Source organism: Typopeltis vanoorti, chromosome 14 (genome assembly GCF_054136105.1).
Source record: "Typopeltis vanoorti isolate ZY-2024b chromosome 14, IOZ_Tvanoo_1.0, whole genome shotgun sequence".
NCBI lineage: Eukaryota > Metazoa > Arthropoda > Arachnida > Uropygi > Thelyphonidae > Typopeltis > Typopeltis vanoorti.
In genome coordinates this window covers 91,731,824-91,747,113 of record NC_143562.1, presented here as the reverse complement: position 1 = coordinate 91,747,113, position 15,290 = coordinate 91,731,824, and the positions used below count along the sequence as shown (strand labels likewise).

At 33.3% G+C, this 15,290-nt stretch overlaps 1 protein-coding gene across 1 annotated transcript in view; it reads right to left on the bottom strand.

Annotated features, from left to right (window-relative positions):
• Positions 1-15,290, bottom strand: part of LOC150099757 (uncharacterized) — a 58,662-nt gene that overhangs the window by 22,605 nt on the left and 20,767 nt on the right. Inside the window, exons 8-17 of the mRNA XM_090403487.1 lie at positions 14,891-15,198; positions 12,547-12,897; positions 11,634-11,764; positions 10,742-10,827; positions 8,445-8,595; positions 6,251-6,486; positions 5,483-5,716; positions 3,681-3,826; positions 3,461-3,563; positions 1,409-1,503 (exon numbers count right to left, since the gene is read on the bottom strand). Of these exons, the coding sequence (XP_090259613.1) occupies positions 1,409-1,503; positions 3,461-3,563; positions 3,681-3,826; positions 5,483-5,716; positions 6,251-6,486; positions 8,445-8,595; positions 10,742-10,827; positions 11,634-11,764; positions 12,547-12,897; positions 14,891-15,198 (1,841 nt within the window). The remainder of the gene's footprint in view (positions 1-1,408; positions 1,504-3,460; positions 3,564-3,680; positions 3,827-5,482; positions 5,717-6,250; positions 6,487-8,444; positions 8,596-10,741; positions 10,828-11,633; positions 11,765-12,546; positions 12,898-14,890; positions 15,199-15,290) is intronic.

Here is a 15,290-nt window from a genome sequence, read left to right as displayed (position 1 = left end):
TTCGTATAATTTTTGTAAAGCTGTCTGCATTTATATATTTTAAGGACATTCGCTTAACTTCTTTTTAAGTACCAAGTACTTGTCAGTAAGCCAATACATAACGATAGAAGGATATTATCTACTATTAGAGATCAACTTTTCAAAACTTAGCAAGAAGTATTTTGGTATTCCGAGAGAGATGCTAAAATGTGATCAGTTTCTTGACTCCAATTCTTTCTTTCTCTCTATCGCTCACATTTCTATATGGGCACGCACATCTCTCTTAATATGTGTGTGTGCAAACATATCACCAACAGTTGGCAGCCCTCCAAAACAATGTAGTCTCCTTTTGAAACTGCTGCTTGATGATGAGTTTGAACTGATGTTTTACATTATCAAGATGCAAACTCACGGTACCGTTAGAATTTCAAACCAATCTTTAGAAAATAAACTATTATATATTACGCCTTCACCTTCTGAGATTCACGGAGGGATTGAAATGTTATCAGAAATGAAGGATCAGATTCAAGTTCTAGAAATTGATAAATCGAAATCACAGGGATTTTGGGTCACCAGAACACATTTATCTTTTATTTTTCATCCTTTTATTCCACTTTTAACACAGTTTTAGTTTATGTTTCCTCGTCCAAGAATAATTCACAAATGAGAATTCTTTTCTACGTAATTTTTCTGAGTTATTCCATAGAAGACACCATGTGAATATTCATATAGGAAACTGGGACAACTAATTATAGTTGCAGTTTCCCGCTCAAATATTTTAAACTTGTTCTTATGCAGTTCCATAAACAGCACACAATCAACCAACTTATTCCACTGCATCTGCGTTGTCATGAGTTTAGTAAAACTGGAAATGAATTTGGCCTCGTGTTTTGTTTCCATCCTTCGGTAAACTATTGGGAACAACGAAAACCAGAGGAAAGCAACGTGTTCAAGTTTTAAAGTACAAAATTTGGAAAAATTTATTCTGAGAAAAAAAATTATTACTTTGCACAAATATTTTTATCTCTTGGATTATGCCAGTGTTCCTAGAGGCAAAATCTCTAAACGAAAACGCATAGAATCGTACGTGTCATAGAATAACACCAATAGGTAGGAAAAATTTAATCTTGTGGGCGCAAGCGCTTAATATTTTTACTGTACCGAAGTAAAATGAATAGATTCAGTTTAACAGTACAATAAAGTAAGATTTAGTGCCAAAAATCTCTGCTGTTTAGCAAAACATTGCATTTATTTAGCACGTTAAACGTTTTTCGCTTTACTTCTTTCAGATTGTCTTTTCTTGATGCAGTTTATTTAAACTAAATCAGAAAATATGGCATCACAACTAATGACTATAACACTTTTTGTGAGCATACAATTTATCACCAAAATAACTAATTTATTTCAAAGTCTTCCAAAAGGTATTTACTCTCATCTTCGCTGCCTCCGTTGATCCGGATATAACTCTTCTCTTGTCATCTGCGTTTAGAATGGCCCCGATAGCTTGAGCTAAGTTTATTCCGCCTAACATACGAATGATTTGAGAAAAAAATAAAACAAATTTAATATTATTTATAAACAGATATTTGAAACTAACACTCATAATATTTGAAAAACGAGTATATAAATAAACCCTTCTATCTCGCAACATTCGTGAGGAGTATGATGCAATTTCCATTAACATTATGATAATATTAGGGTTCACATTGCAATTAAATAGCTGTAATAATTTATAAATATAAAGTATATATATATATATATATATATATATATATATATATATATATATATATGAAAAAATTACATGCACGTCAAGTTAGATAGGAGTAACCAAACACAGAATAATACACTTAAGTTGCATAATAATAAACAATTGATGCATAGTCCTTGGTTCAACGAAATTACAGGGAAGCACTGTCCCTCAAGAAAGTTAACATTTTATAATATCTAAATCCGATCAGTCGTAAATCTCGAATTTAAATTCACATAATAACTTCATTAAAATATCGTAGGTTTCGAGGCATGAAGAAATTCCATTTTCCACGTTCACACCTATATACTAACCTTTCAGAAATTATTGTGTTCTTTAAGAAAGTGCACGTGACAAGCGAAGAAAGTGCTCGTCACGTGCTCTTTCTTAAAGGACACAGGATCCATGCAATATTTGGAGGAGACTTGCATTGCGTTTATTACTCTTGAATCTTGTGCTTTTCTAAGGTTCACTTAGAAGTAAACGTTTTATTGGATGGATCTTAGTTTCCTTTCTTTTGGAGTTACCAATGCTTTTCTGATATTTCTTGAGGAAAATCGATTGGTTTATTTTCTTCTTCTGATAATTGCGATGGTGTTCAAAACCAAGAATCCTTTTTTCCATCGCCATAACCTGCTGCAAATTGTGGAAGCTGTACGTTGTCCCCAAACCAGCCTACCCCTATTTTATTCATTTATTATTATTTGAGTAAATGCATCTTGTAGAGCAGATGCTACTTCGGCATTTTCTTTATCATTAGGAGCGCAAAAGCATTTTAGTCGACCAATTTCGGTAAACCAGTGTCAACGAGTGGTCTCATACCTTTGTTTAGATATTTCCCTTTCACAGTGAACGTTTATATTTTATTATTTTCAAATATATATACAATATACGAAATATACCTTAAAATGTTTTAAGCTAATTTCTTAAAAAATGTATATTATTCGTATTAAAATAAATGATCTACTAAAGCACTTAACGGAAATTAAGCACGAAATTAATGGACTGATTAAATATATATTAATTATCGGAGAATTCTAAAATATATTGTGTATAAATGAAAAGGTAACAAAACTGTTGTGAGAAAGCATCGTTTGTGATTTAGGCGAATAAAATGGAATCTAAGCGTAGGTTTTCAGACACTAACACTGCTTCCAAACCTAAAGAGGTCCGTATAATTTTATCTCCAGAGAAAATACTATACATAAAAAATGCACTTATGAATTTGATAATTGCCTGAGAGGTTAACAGAAAACAATAGTTTCTTCAGTCGTCTACTTTATTCTGTATGACCACACACAACTTGAATTGCTCAGCCTCTCAAGGATAAGTCCCATTTGCAATTTGAACTGTTTACACTTTAATGGTCATAAAATTCTGTTTCTTTGATGTTCTACATAATTGGGAATTGTTTCTTCTTTGGAGAACAAAAAAAGTGATGAAACATCCCTTAAGAGGTGTTTCATCACTTTTTGTTCAGAACTGAAAAAATCTCCTACCTCTCTACCTTTGTGTTATTACATTTAGAAAGTTGAATTTTGAATCTTCTTCTGTTTGAAAATAGTAAAAACATTTTAAATAGTACGAGTTTTGTTTTTGTATATGAACATCAAAACAAACTACAGTACTTGTCTTTAGGTATACTAATTTTAAGGAAAAAACCCTCCAAACTTAGCTTAGTTCAAAACAAATGCGCGGATAAATTTAAGAAACAAAATGAAATTTGTATACCTTGAAGATCTCCCACGACATCAAATTTCTTCGAAACGGAGTCCTCAATTTCTGAAACCTTTTTGCTAATTTCACCCATAGATAAAGTATCAGGAGGTACCACCTAAAATTTGCAATGAAATTAAAACGATGCATCTAACTTCATGGATATAAAGTTAGTTGTGTGAATTGGATTATAAAAGAGTTTTAGTTAAGTTTTGCCAATGGAAATTACACATACCGTGACGTTGAAGGACACCATCACTTCCACCTCTCTTGCGGTTGTAACAACCACTGTAAATTTTCCTACATACGACTTCGACGCAGGGGCCGGAAAAAGAAATATTTCCTTTACCTGGAATTCGTGACTGTGTTTCATCAGAGTTCCTGTAAAATAAAAAGTGCAGATCAATGTTGAGTCTTCGTTGATTTTTAGAGGGAATTACGAAATGTATTTGGTAAACGACATCTTAGATGAGGAAATAACTAGAATAAAAACTTAAGACATTTTATCAGTTATGGTTTCTTCTGTATGGAAAAAACCCTACAAGTTGAGATGCATGCTGAAAATATCATTTCTTTACGTCTGTAGTACAAGAAAAATGGATACTTAAGCGTTCATGGGCATAACGTTACTTTTGAAGACTTAACCTGAGTTCAAATCTCTTATAGAACTCGAATAACTTGTATAAGGGCTTTTGCAAATGAAGGCGAGTGAACTAGTGTCAGATGAAAATAGCAAGGGGTTCCTGTAGGACACCGAAAGGAAACCCTCCCTAGAAAACCATAAAATGAAAAGGAAACGTCCCCCTTTTGCAAAATTTCTAAAACATGAATAATACAACGTACAAAAAGAAGACGCAAAGCGTTAAGCTTACAAGAAAGCATAAAAAAGGTCAGAAATGCGATAACCGTTTGTTGGTTTTTCGAAGTCTGTCAGTCACTTTGTAAATTAAAGCTAGTTTAAATTATTTAGAGGGTTTTTACATTCTGATCGAATTGTTCACCTGCTTATTCATTATTATTGAAACATTCCAATCATCGATACTGCAATGTATATCCATCATTTCTATTCAACTAATAGCTTCTGTATTATTGAATTATTATGTAATAATAATTCAATAATAATTATTATTATTGAATTTGAATTATTCCTCTGGCACACTTCTTACCTGGATATTTCTGGGTTCCATTCCAAACCCCGAAGATATTAGTGTTATATACTATTTTCAGTTGCTTACCTGAGACATAGATCCATAGTTTTTCTACAGAAAATTCCTATTTCTCCTCACCCGTAATAACCCGTAATAGAAAGTCAAACCAGACACCACATCAGCTTGCAAACACAAAACGAGCCTCACGATCTCACTTTTTCTGCAAATTACCACAGCTTGCATTTCATCAAATTATTCTCTCATACTGTTCTTATTATTGGTTGGAGTTTCTGATGAACAGTTCTGTCAGTTAACAGGAAATTCACGAAAACCGTTGGTTTTCGTTTTTCTACTTTAAAATTCGCCAGCATTTGACATCTGCTATCTTTCTTGTGCAGTGTCATTTGTGATATAAGCACTGATTTCATAATGTAATTAAAAACTCGATATACAATAAACCTGTATCGGTAATCATAAACTCTTACCTTACATTTTAATTTGGCACTATGCATTACTATTATACACACAATAAAAAATTTAAAAAAAAACACGATAAATCTATCATCATGCGTTTCTTAATGTTCCCGGTAGGTGGCGACTCTGTACGCACTGTTACGGCATTCTAAACATGCGCATTAGAGCAAAGTAACAACGAAGAGTTATGCACTTTTTTATAATCCAGGAATGTCGTATCGAAATGGCAATTAGAGGGATTAATAAAAAAATTATTCGCTTTATTATTTTGTTTTGTTTTGTTTTCCTTTGTTTCACAAATTTATCCATTATTGTTGAGCTTGTTTTCATTTCTTTATGAGCACGTCAGTAAACAACTTACTATTAATATATTTGAATACGTGTTTGTATATAACCGAATTCAACGGGTGCCTACCTTTAGGTGTGCCTGGTAATGAGGTGATCACTGTAGAATCATTTTCGTCGGCGTTGTAAAAAAACGTATATATTAATGGCAGGTCTTCGGCAAAGAATTCTTCGCATATGATGGAAAATTTAGTAACAAGAGCTATTCCACTGACGGGATCTAACTTGCACGTCCCTTGTGTAGGCGCTTCCCTCATTACGATGTTATAACTCGCTTCACCTTGTTTATTATCAGGTCCTTTTGCTGTTAAAAAAAAAAAAACAGATAAATCATGGCTTGTAAAATATTATTTCGAATTTATACAAAGTTTGTTTAATCTTTTGCAGGTTTGGTCTGATATAGATGTGTGTAAACGTTTGTTCAGATTTCAAATAGGGTTTCAAAATAAATTTTTTCCCAAAATTTAATAATCTACAAGCTTTGAAAGTATTTAATGTCATCAAGACTGTAACATTACGACCGTTCCTATGGTCAGGGAGTTTCAGCACCTCTTCAGAGATAATCAAAGATTGAAACTAATTACTTGCAGCTGCAAAATATCTTAAACTTCTTGGTTGTTCTTTTAATAAATGATAATACAAGGAAATAAGTAAAAGGATTGGGAGTTCTATGGGAAAATAAGCAATTAACATATGAAAATGAAGAAAGAAAGCGATTGATTGACAAATAAGCATTTCAGTTCGATATTTTCATATAAATTTTAAAATCGTATTAGAAATATTAGAAACATTTAAGAGTAATGCCCAGAAGTAAAGAGTTGAGAATAAGTAGAAATACCTTTGGCGATAAAGGAGTAGGTATCGCCACCTACAAGAACGTTGGCAACAACATGCAGAATTCGATACGTTTTACCGAATAAGACTTCCTCGTTCCAGTCAATTGTAGTTTTATTGTTATTCGGGTCGGGTTTCATATCCCATTCAAACGTAGAACTGTCGGTGCACTCTGGACAAACAACCTCCAATACAACTTTATCTCCAGGATTTGAGTCTGGCTTGCAGTTAAATAAGCAACTGTGTGAAATAAAAGAATAAAAAATTGATTATTCGTTTAATTATAACCTTTGTTTGTTAATTTGTTTATCGAAAATGAAAATTAAAAGCAATTAATCTAAAACGTGTTAATAGTACCACTTCGTTGAAATGAAGTAATGTTCACAAAAGAAATTACAATGCTAATTGAAAATACATTTAAACATTTCTGCAAATGTTATTGTAAAACAGAAACATCACAATATCACACGTAGACGGCAGTACGAAGATGTTGGTCTTCCCGGTGTTGCTCTATGCGGTTTACATCGGAATTCAAAGTACGCTAAACTTTCACCTTTGTATCCCATTTTTCCCGAACAATATCGCCACATCCAACGCAGTATGGCATCATATGTTATGTTGGTAGTTTCGTGGGTCATTTGCATAAAACTGATAGTAAGCAACACGGTTTCAAAAATATCAATGTATCGTTGTTTGTTTATACGGACTATACAATGTGTCCTAACTACACTTAATTAGGACACAATATCCTTCACAATAGCTGTACATTAGTAAGTAATTACTGTAAATACACTGTAAGTACAGTGCATACGTGTTTGGATAAAATATTTTTAAAAAAATTTAAACTGAAAAAATATTGTTTATTATCGATAAAATTATACAGTTTGATATAATTCAAAATTATTTTAAAATAAAATCCATTCCTTTAATTGTAATTAAAGGAATGGATTTTAATTATAATTTTCATTCTAATTAAAGGAATGGATTTATAATTTTGGACATTACAATTAAATCCTTTAATTGTAATGTCCAAATATTTAAAGAGACAGAGTAAACACGAAAAGCACTACAAACATTCTATTACTGACGCAAACTGCATAACAACAGTGGAACTGCGCAACGGACAGTGCCACATTACGCTAATAGCTTGCATCTCACTATGACGTGCATATGCTAGTGCGCGTAGCAATATGACGCTGTGGTAAATACAGTGCTGCTAGCGTCCTTCGCCCTCCTAAGTACTACAAGATGAATTTTTATTATTTTTTATACAAAATAAGAGAATTGTATGGGATTGTTGATGATAAAATTAAATATTACAAGCAAATATAAATAAATTAATAAATATATTTATATATCGAGAAAAAGTGGGGGTGCTGCAGTTCCGCAGTGCCTATGCACGAGCCGTCCCCTGCTTCTGACACTCAACTTCTGCCTCAGAGGTACAAACTACTAGAGCATCTTTGGATAGCACTTCACTGAAAATTGATCAATCTAAAGCTACTCTAAATGGGGAAGATTTATTGAAAATTATTTCATTTTTTTGAGCATGCGTACACTTGTATTGACACGTGGTTTATCAGTTACAATCAGGATTCAGAATTAAGTCTTTTGTAACTCACTGGTATCCTGTCTCAGGTCCAACATAAATGTGAACTATGCAATAAACCAGATGTAGTCTTAACAAGAACTTCAAAAAGAAGCTACTCAACTTCAGAATTAGCTCCGAAAGAAAGAGAGGGAGAGAGAGCACTTTGAAAAGAAATGTTACGAAATTCGTCTGAGAATCAAAAAATTTTATAATGACCTTGCCAAATGAAAGTTGAGTTATCCTGGCTCATACGAAGGTTATAAAGACTATCCTGCTAGAAAACCCATGCAGTTACCAAGTAATATATTCGCCTATTATAGCCTTAGTTGCTTTGACGTTATCCTGAAGGACACCTGGAAGTATTTGTAATGAAAAGTGTGGAACCTTGGCAATGCCTCCTCAGAAATTTTCGATAGCATTTACAGTAATGCAGATTGTATGCAATCACAGGCTACTTATCCTATAAGGTGGTCCGAAGATTACACTCGGAGTGACAATTTTAAATGAGAAAATAGTTTAATAATTTAGTATAAGAGGACACACCAAATTGTTGTGCTGAGACTCAGTAATCTTAAACAAATGTGTAATAACAGCTATTCCATCTTACCTTACTGAGACAACCAAGCCATCTACACGTAAGACAAAAATTTCCTGGGTTGCTGAGTCTGGTACAGCGTATTTGCTTGACACCTTCAGGAGAAAGGTGTACGTGTTTCCAGGTGTAAACGTTCCACTGCCGCTGAATGTTATCTTGCTATCTAAAAAAGGAAAACGAAACCATTTATCTTGCTTTCAGAGGGTGAATATATTACCAACATCAGAAGTTTCACGATAATCGTGAAATTAATATTTGAATGAAATACATTACAAGTCTCTGAATTGAGATATGTTAGTTAGTATAATGAAAACAATGATATAGTACGAAAATAGGTTTTTCTGTTTTTATTATTATTGAGATGAAAAGTTGTAGATATTCTGCATATGTTCAATAACCTAGTTATGGTACCGTAGTAAATGAAAACCCATTTATTTATAAATATTCATTTTTTTAATCCTTCTTCAGCGTAGTTGGAAGAGGGAGTAGAAGCATTGGATTGAAAAAAAATCACAGAAGGCAAATTTTGTTTTAGTCCAGTTCATGTTTGAATTAAACTATTGAACTCTTGGATCATTTATGGTACTGAAAGTTTGAGTTAATTTCGTCAGTTGTTCACATTTTGATAGAGGAAAATCCCGAATTTCCCGTAGGCAAAACGCATGTGATCTCCATTTCAGGGAAGATAAAATGTCTTCTCTTCCTATTTGAGATTCTAACCAGTTTCTTTCCAAACAAAGGCCACTGTTGATAACGAATAAGAAAAGTAGTCAGAAATAAAAGAAATTTAAGATATTTTAATTATTCGTATCTTATAATGGCCAAAGAAAGGTTTGAACCAACTGGTCGAATGGCATTCGAGGAGAAATTCAATAGAAAGCCGTGATCGTAGCTTCTTAGAGAAGAGCCAACATACAAGTACACTGTACTGTTAAAGGGATTATAAATTGAAGATGCTTCTATATGAAGCAAGCTCAATAAAGCGTTAGTCGGTCTCATATGAGAGAAGAGAGGATTTTATTCCTCAAAAAAAAAACTTTCCCAAAAAACTGACACAATTAATAGACATCTTTATGTTGTCTTCGTAGGCAATAATCGCAACTAAACTAAATTAACGAAATCATTCATTGTGAGTTTGTTCAGAGTATCTGGTAATCTCTTATGCAGGAAGATGAAAAATTTGTATAAAACTGTTAGCAGATACTTTAGCATCTTTGTAGTTAGGCCAGTACGATGTAAAAAAAAACAGAAATCCGTTGAGGGTGCAAAACGATTAAATCCCCGATGAAAAATTTAACGAGATGAAGTAAAAAGTTCAACATTAAACCTCGAATAATTCCGAATAGTTGGTTGAGTTAGGAGAACAATTTTGAAAATAATAAAAAAAAAAGTAGCATGCGTTTATTAAGAAAATTGATAGCCAAGTTAAGCAGGAAAACTGTGATCTTGGAGATAGTCCATGGAAATGGTTCAGATTGAGATTACACCGGATCTGCCAAAAGTAAAATAGTTGAGGGATAATAAATGTAAAACGGAAAATTCAACGTGAATAGAATTTTCTGATACATTTCTTTTAAAAAACATGGCAGCCAAAGTTGGATTCCGGCCTCATACTGACAAACCTGAAACCAGGCATATCCATTTATCCTTACACGTAAATTCCGATCATTTCATTGTAATTAAAATGGGATCATACACACGGCAAGACTTCGACGTTAAATAATAATTAAAATTACTTCACTAAATCTTTATTTTTATTTAAAGTTATATGTTCTTCGATTGCATTAGTTCTTAATGGATTGTGTTTTGCAATTCAGAAAAAAAAAAGGGTTTCATTATTTGTACAATTAGCATCATAATAATTGACAAATCTCCGTAATTCATCAGAGCGAAATCTGCCAATGGGTTGAAAGATTTAGTTTCAAAACCTTAGACGCGAAGCACATAGAACTGGTTTTCTCTTTTCCCCTTTCTGAAAAACAAGACTTTTTACTTTGTCCCTAAAAGTCACTAGTAAGAGGGGAAAATCGTAGTCTAGAAAATAAGACACGATTAACCGCCTTGTTATAAAAGCCGAGTTACTTCGTATTACCTAAACAATAATATTCATTGGGAATTTTTATTGTCACATGAATACAGTAACTGCCATATAGTCAGGAATAACGTAATATATGAAGTATTCTAAGTTTAATTAGAGAAGAGATATAAAACTTCTGTGATCGGCAATATAATTCCCAAATGACTAAGACCTGGCTATATGAGAATACTTCAACGTTTCAGTTAATGTTCAGTACAAAAATGGACCTTACCATATAAACCCATGTCTTTATTTTTGCCTTTACATTTGCCTACTTCTTCTTCTGGTTTGGTATTTTCCCAGCAAAACCACTCGTACCTACACAACATGCAAAACATTAAAAGTCACGTAATTCACAATGATTTTAAATTAATCTCTTTTATATATAAAAAAAATCTACTTCATGAATTACTAACGGCGAAGATGCATCTTGTATCGGACGCAAGGACACTTCATAAGGGTTTTTATCAGAGGTTAGCCAGTCGCATACGGCTGTAGCGAGGATTTTATTCAAGGAAAATGTTGTGTTTATTCTGCAGCAAAATACAATTCGGCTAGTGGGCTTATGCAATTAGCCAACAAAATATACTTCACTCATGTTTCTGAATCACACTTCTGATCAGACCCCCCCCCCGCCCAGGAAATACCTCAAGCCTCTTCTAGTTAGCCGGCTCACTTCCTTCTGTTTCTCACTTTATACATAATGAAGAACTCAAGAATACCTACAGAAAATTCTTCACGTCATGTCTATTGCTAGATGATTAATTATAAGCAAATATCTTAAAATCGACGTTCGTATTTTTATTCTCAAATGCTTGCTGTTTATAAGTACCAGTGAGGCAGAGTTTCTCCATTTTGGTGGGGTCTCCCACATCTTTGATTTTTTTTTTATTTCGACTTGAGAGCGAACAGACGGATTAATTAATCCGATCTGACTGATGCATCTGATAATCTCAAAGCAGACAACCAACAGAGCAGAACTAGGTTTTCAGACTGCTATTTGCATTGATAGTTCGAAGTAAGCTGATCATTTAAATTGATATATATTAAATATTTTACTCAGTGTGCTGTAAATATTTAAGATTTTTAAGAGCGATTAATTATCGTGAATGCAATGTACTTACTTTGTCGTAATTCCCTCAGGATTCCGAGATTTACTGCCATCGAAAGTTACTTCAGAATCTGCTTGAACAGTTCTTTTGGATCCTCCACTAATTACAGCTTCTAATTTTGATCCCCTTAAGAATATAAATCCCTGTTAAAGAAAACAGTTTCCGTTTCAGAGAAGTCATTGATGCAGTAATGGCTCCTGGTACATAAACTCCTGCATGCTTACTAACAATGAAGAATTTTTTTAAACATACTTTTAATTTTAAAATAAAATATTGAAAAACACATCTCAGTGATTACACTGTTTAAAATGAAGGAGAAATTTTTTTTTCTATTTGCACACCCTAAAAAAATTCTTCGATTGGAATGTGACGACATAGTTGTAGCTTATGGAGCTTACACGCCTTTCATATGAGGTGCTTTGGGTATTGCGTTAATTTAATAGAAAAAAAAAAACGCGAACCTTCTTCAATGTATGTTGCATTTACTTTTCCTTAGATCTTGATGAAGTATTCCATTGACCTGACTCTCTTATGTTGGTGGATAATTTCTCAGAATACAGACAAATCATCATGTTGAGAAATACCCCCGAAATTTTAATTTTCGAAAACGTGGCGTCAAATCTCCATTTCGATAATGAAATTATTAAAATAAAATCTAGTAAAATATTTTCTAATTTTTAAGCAATGTATTACTCACGATAATCAGACTAATAACTTAATATTTATTAGCGTTTTGTTACGTAACATTCTAAAGAACTGCATACTAATATTAATGGAGTTTTTTTTGTTGTTTTTTTTTTAAGTTCCGCACTCTTCTCTTTATAAATCTCATTGTCACACATTAAACTAAGCAATAAATAAATAAATAATAAGTGTACAAAAATAAATGACACATAATGTTACATTGCGAACTACCTATGCTTACCTCAGCACTTCTTGTTACTTCTCCACTGTCACGTTTCATATTATATTCCACGACAATTTTGAATAGTCCCATACCAGGTAGCAATCGTCTTGGTAAAGACAGCATGGGTAAAGTTAATTTAATGTATTTCAGATCTACAACTTCACCATTTCGCATTACAGTCCACTTCCAAGTTGTTCCAAGAAGACCAGGACATTTCACATCAACGTTGGCGGTCAACGCAATATTTTGACTGTGATCATATATTTCTGGATTCTCTTTCGTAGATCCTACCCCGTCCATTGTAATCAACGCCGTACACTCCGAACGAACAACACTAACGGATAACAGTGCTGTATCCACCTGATCTAACTGCAAGAAAAAAAAATATGTGTTTCAGATATACAGAGATATATTTTATGGAGTTCAAATCTCTCATTATTGGCCTTTAGAGAATAAAAGTGGTTCTGAGATTCAACAAGGAACCGGATAGTAAGAATTACAATTAGACAGAGATCTCACTCGAATAATTTAAGTTGTTGACCCACCGTGTACGTCTGAAACAGTCTTCTGATTTCGTGCTGTCTACAGAAAAAATTCCCAAAATGACAAGAAGATTACTAAACATCTATGATGGCATATCGGATACTTTTCATAAACATGTATACATCAATAACACTTCTAATATGCATTCACTATACATTTATTTGGTTGGCAGCTTTGTATACTTTTAAGAATTTTTTGTTCTTTATTCATAAGGATAAATTAAAAAAGAAATTCTGTCATTTTTTACCATTAATTTATATTTTGGTTTAAGCCAATAAGAATACAATTTGGTAAGCTAAAGCCTACAATCCCAACCCATCCTCGTTCGTTCAGTATCCAGGTAAATAACGATGTACCACGTCAGGTCAGAAGCCTTGGTCGGTTTTCCGCATTCCTTTAGATGGCATCAATGGTAATCTCATTAAAAACAAGGATATTATGAAGGAACTTTTATTGTTAACATCCAGGAATGCATTAGCAGAGCTAATCTCAGGGTGGTATGGTCACTTAAACAGAATGGGCGAGGAAGGATTAGCAAAACAAGCCAGGTTGGCAGGAAAAAGACCCAGAGGAAGACCAAGATATAGGTGGATTAATACAGTAAAAAGTGCCTTAGAAGACAGAAATATAAGACCTGATAATATTGGAGTCTTGACAGGTAACAGACTGATTTGGAGGAAAATTGTAGATAGGAAGTTAGTGATGATGTAAATGTTTCATGTAGTTCTATCATATCTTGTACACCCCTTGAGGGTACATAGCAGGAATTTGATGATTAAAAATATTTTTAAACGAATAGCTATATTTTTAGATTTTTTTTCTTTGTTTTAATAGATGGTAGATGGCATTGTGCATAGTTGGTGGATCAATAAATGATAGAATACCCTACCTGGATGAGTTCTTGGGCCCCCTTGGTGGTATGACATAATAGTGAGTTTTCTCAAAATAGATAGCAAACAAGCGCATTAAATGAGATTCTTTAAATATTAAGGTACGTCAAACGCATAAAATCCAACTAGGTAATTGATTTATTTTTCATAAAGTGTGCGAAAACAAGGCTTGAGTTTGCATAATTTATGAAATGCCTTGAATGTCATTAATCGGTGTGTAAGGAAATTTCTTCAGCAACCAATTCCTCCCAAATCGACAGACTGAAATGATACTTTTTGGTAGTCTTTACTTTATATCAATGATTATATAAATAAAGCTTGTTTGCTGTTAAACCAGAGGCTACATTCAAATAATAGCCGTATTTTTTTATTTATATGAAACATTATTACATTAGCATTTTCGACTTTTGGGTAAAAATAATTATTGCTTCTATGTGGATGGTACTGAAGATTAAATTCAGTTGTCCAATTAAGGGTAGAGAAGGACGGTATGGAAAGGAATGATAAAGGATTATGTTTAGTTCATTCATTGTGTAGCACATTGAAGCAACAGATTCCTCTGCTAACTTACCTTTCAGGGTCAGCTTCAAGTGCCAAGTAACTTGGATTCTTGGTAAACAAATAAGCAGCCCCAGAAAACGGTTAATTCTGTTTGCGTATGGTTATTGCAGCTGGAAAATTCGCGTGTAGCCTTCTGGATGTTTTGTATGATAAAAAATCATTTTCCTGGAGAGGAAACACCTACCACCTTCATCTAATATTTTAGATGAAGGTGGTAGGTGTTTCCAACATATTCCATTTGTTGGAAATACATGAAGTTGCTCTGTGCATCTTCATGTATCTCTTCGCATTCTCAAGGCATCGTGAATATTTTTTCTAATAATTATAGGTATATATAAGTATATATAGGTATATATAAGTGTACTTACACCTTCTAATGCCTCCACTCGAACGTCCACAGTCCCTTCGGTAGTGAGATGTTTCTTAAACGTGGTGAGGAAATAACCGTTGTTTTCCATAATTCTCAAATCAGTTTCATTTAATCCTTCGACGCTTCTTAAGGGTGAAACATCTTTGGTTAGAACTGGTGGATCTGCATAAAGAGATATTTCGTTCCCTATTTGAACGGCAAAGGATCCATTTTTTCCTAAACTGTAAGCAGTGATCAACACACTCAGGTATTCGCCAACGATCGCTTTCTTTTTATCCAGGAAAACCCTAAAGTTCGATAGTTTTTCTAGAAAAAGCAGAAATTGATTAGTTGAAAACTGATTATAAAATGTGAAAAACTGATGAGAAGCTAATATTCAATTTTAGAAAATAAATATA